Source organism: Penaeus japonicus, unplaced genomic scaffold, assembly GCF_977035675.1.
Source record: "Penaeus japonicus unplaced genomic scaffold, GWHDUDI00000001_assembly GWHDUDI00000006, whole genome shotgun sequence".
NCBI classification, from domain to species: domain Eukaryota; kingdom Metazoa; phylum Arthropoda; class Malacostraca; order Decapoda; family Penaeidae; genus Penaeus; species Penaeus japonicus.
The window spans coordinates 36,967,536-36,970,035 of record NW_028234408.1 but is presented as its reverse complement, the minus strand read 5'-3'; the positions used below and the strand labels follow the sequence as shown (position 1 = coordinate 36,970,035).

General features: G+C 38.2%; 1 protein-coding gene across 1 annotated transcript in view; it reads right to left on the bottom strand.

The window, feature by feature from the left end:
• The window catches only part of LOC122252747 (solute carrier family 23 member 2), a 14,239-nt gene that overhangs the window by 10,876 nt on the left and 863 nt on the right, over positions 1 to 2,500 (bottom strand). The window contains exons 2-3 of the mRNA XM_043015378.2: positions 1,472 to 1,636; positions 384 to 541 (exon numbers count right to left, since the gene is read on the bottom strand). Coding sequence (XP_042871312.2) covers positions 384 to 541; positions 1,472 to 1,636 — 323 coding nt within the window. The remainder of the gene's footprint in view (positions 1 to 383; positions 542 to 1,471; positions 1,637 to 2,500) is intronic.

Here is a 2,500-nt window from a genome sequence, read left to right as displayed (position 1 = left end):
CTAACGCAACCCCAGCGCCCCCTCCCGCAAACCAACCTCAGCAACCAATCCTTCCTCTCCCCCCTCCCTCCTTCCCTTCCCCCACCCTCCTCCCCTTCCCCCTCCCCCCTCCCTCCTCTCCTACCCCCTCCCCTCTACTTCTTCCTCTTCCCCCTCCCCTTCCGTCCTCTTCCCCCTCCCCTTCCCTCCTCCCCTCCCCTTCCGTCCTCCCTTTCCCCCTCCCCTTCCGTCCTCCCTTCCCCCCCCCTTCTCCCCTCCCCCTCCCCCTACCCCCTCCCCTCCCCCTATCTCCCCTTCCGTCCTCCCCCTCCCCTTCCCCCTCTCCCCTCGCCATGCAACGCCCCCCACCCTCCTTTCTTTCGGGGACGGCGCGCCCAGCCCACCTGCAGCCGAACGTCGTCTGCAGGAGGGTGATGATTCCCGACACGAAGATGATGGTGGAGACGAGGTGTCCTCTGGCAGGATCGGATTCCTCGATGCAAAAGAGTCCCACGAGGATGAAGGGGATGGAGATGGAGGACGTGGCCATCGTTAAGTAGTGCTGAGAAGTATGAGGATTGATTGAGTTGATGAGCGAAATCGTAGCATTTTCAATAGCTGAGCAAAGTGCGAGAGAGAATGAGGGACACGTTGAAATAGGAATAATAAAATCGAATGAATTTGGAAGTAGAAAGCTTTATGATTCGAAATACCAGTAAGAATCAAAAAAAGGAAACACAATAACGAGCACACTTAGATATGTTAGAACACTATCACAGTAAGAATGAATTAACATTTCGAATTCTTATAGAAAGTCCTTCTGGCGCAGCTAATCAAAAAATAGTTCTTAATTCAGTATTATTCTTTTTATCATTATCATTACCATCATTCCTCTCGATATCAATATCATCATCAAAATTGTCATAATTACTATCGCCATCATAATTATCATCATTATTATGGTCACTATTATTGTTTTTATCATTACCATTACCATCATTACTCTCGATATCAATATCATCATCATTATCAAAATTATCATAACTACTATCACCATCTAAATTGCTATCATTATTACCGTTACTATCACCCCCCCCCCCCCAGGCAGTGAGTCCTCAAAAACCTTGCTTCTCCCTTAGAAACCTGCGGGGGGGAGGGGGGTTGTAACGGTAAAAATGATAGCAATTTAGATGGTGATAGTAATTATGACAAATTTGATAATGATGATATTGATATCGAGATTAATGAGGATAATGGTAATGATAAAAGCAATAAAAGTGACGATAATGGTCCCGATACTAATGAAAAGAATAATAATGATAATAATAACATTAGTAATAATAAGAATGATAAGAATAATAAAGAAAATTATAATGATACTGATCATAATAGCCATAACGACAACAAAACCAGTAAGAATAAAAATAGCAAAAGTAATGATCAAAGCAATCGTAATGACACCGATAGCCCCCAGTCTAGCCCTTTGTCCCACCTGCAAGCCCAGGAGAAGGCACATTGACCATGGCGGTGACTCGTCGACTTTATACAATAGATCTGATGACCTTGGCGCGACCTTGGCTGTTTCTTCGCCATTTGGCTTTGCATTCGCGACTCCCTGTCCTTCGGCGACTCCTCCTGCTTCCTGTTGGGCTGCGTCCTGCAATGCAGTAGAGAGGGGGTGGAATGCGGGTTCGATATGTTTTAGTGTGCGTGTTTGATATATATATATATATATATATATATATATATATATATATATATATATATATATATATATATACACATAAATAAATAGATATGTTTGATTATATATATATACATATATATATATCAAACATATCTATTTATTTATGTATATATATATATATATATATATATATATATATATATATATATATATATATATATATATATATGTATATATATATATATATATATATATATATATATATGTATATATATATATATATACATACATATATATATAGATAGATAATAGATAGATAGATAGATAGATAGATAGTATATACATAAATACATAGATATGTTTGATATATATATATATATATATATATATATATATATATATATATATATATATATATATATATATATGTAATATATATATATATATATATAATATATATATATATATATATATATATATATATATATATATATATAATATATATATATATATATATATATATATTGGGAAAGAGAGAGCGAACGCAAGAGGGAGAGAGAGAGAGAAAGAGACGTACAGAAACATACAGCGTACTTCAACACCCAAAGTTTCCAAATACAGCATAAAACAACATACACACACAAATACACAAGTGCACAACCACACACCCACTCACACGCCTCCCCCCCCCCCTCCTCCCACATATATGTACACACGCAAGGCCGCGCTTACAAAATATCTTACCAAATAACGGCATATATTTTATCCAGCGGCACGATCTAAACGGAATCCTACATAGACAGACACCGCAGTGGACTTCAAGGTCGTGGCACA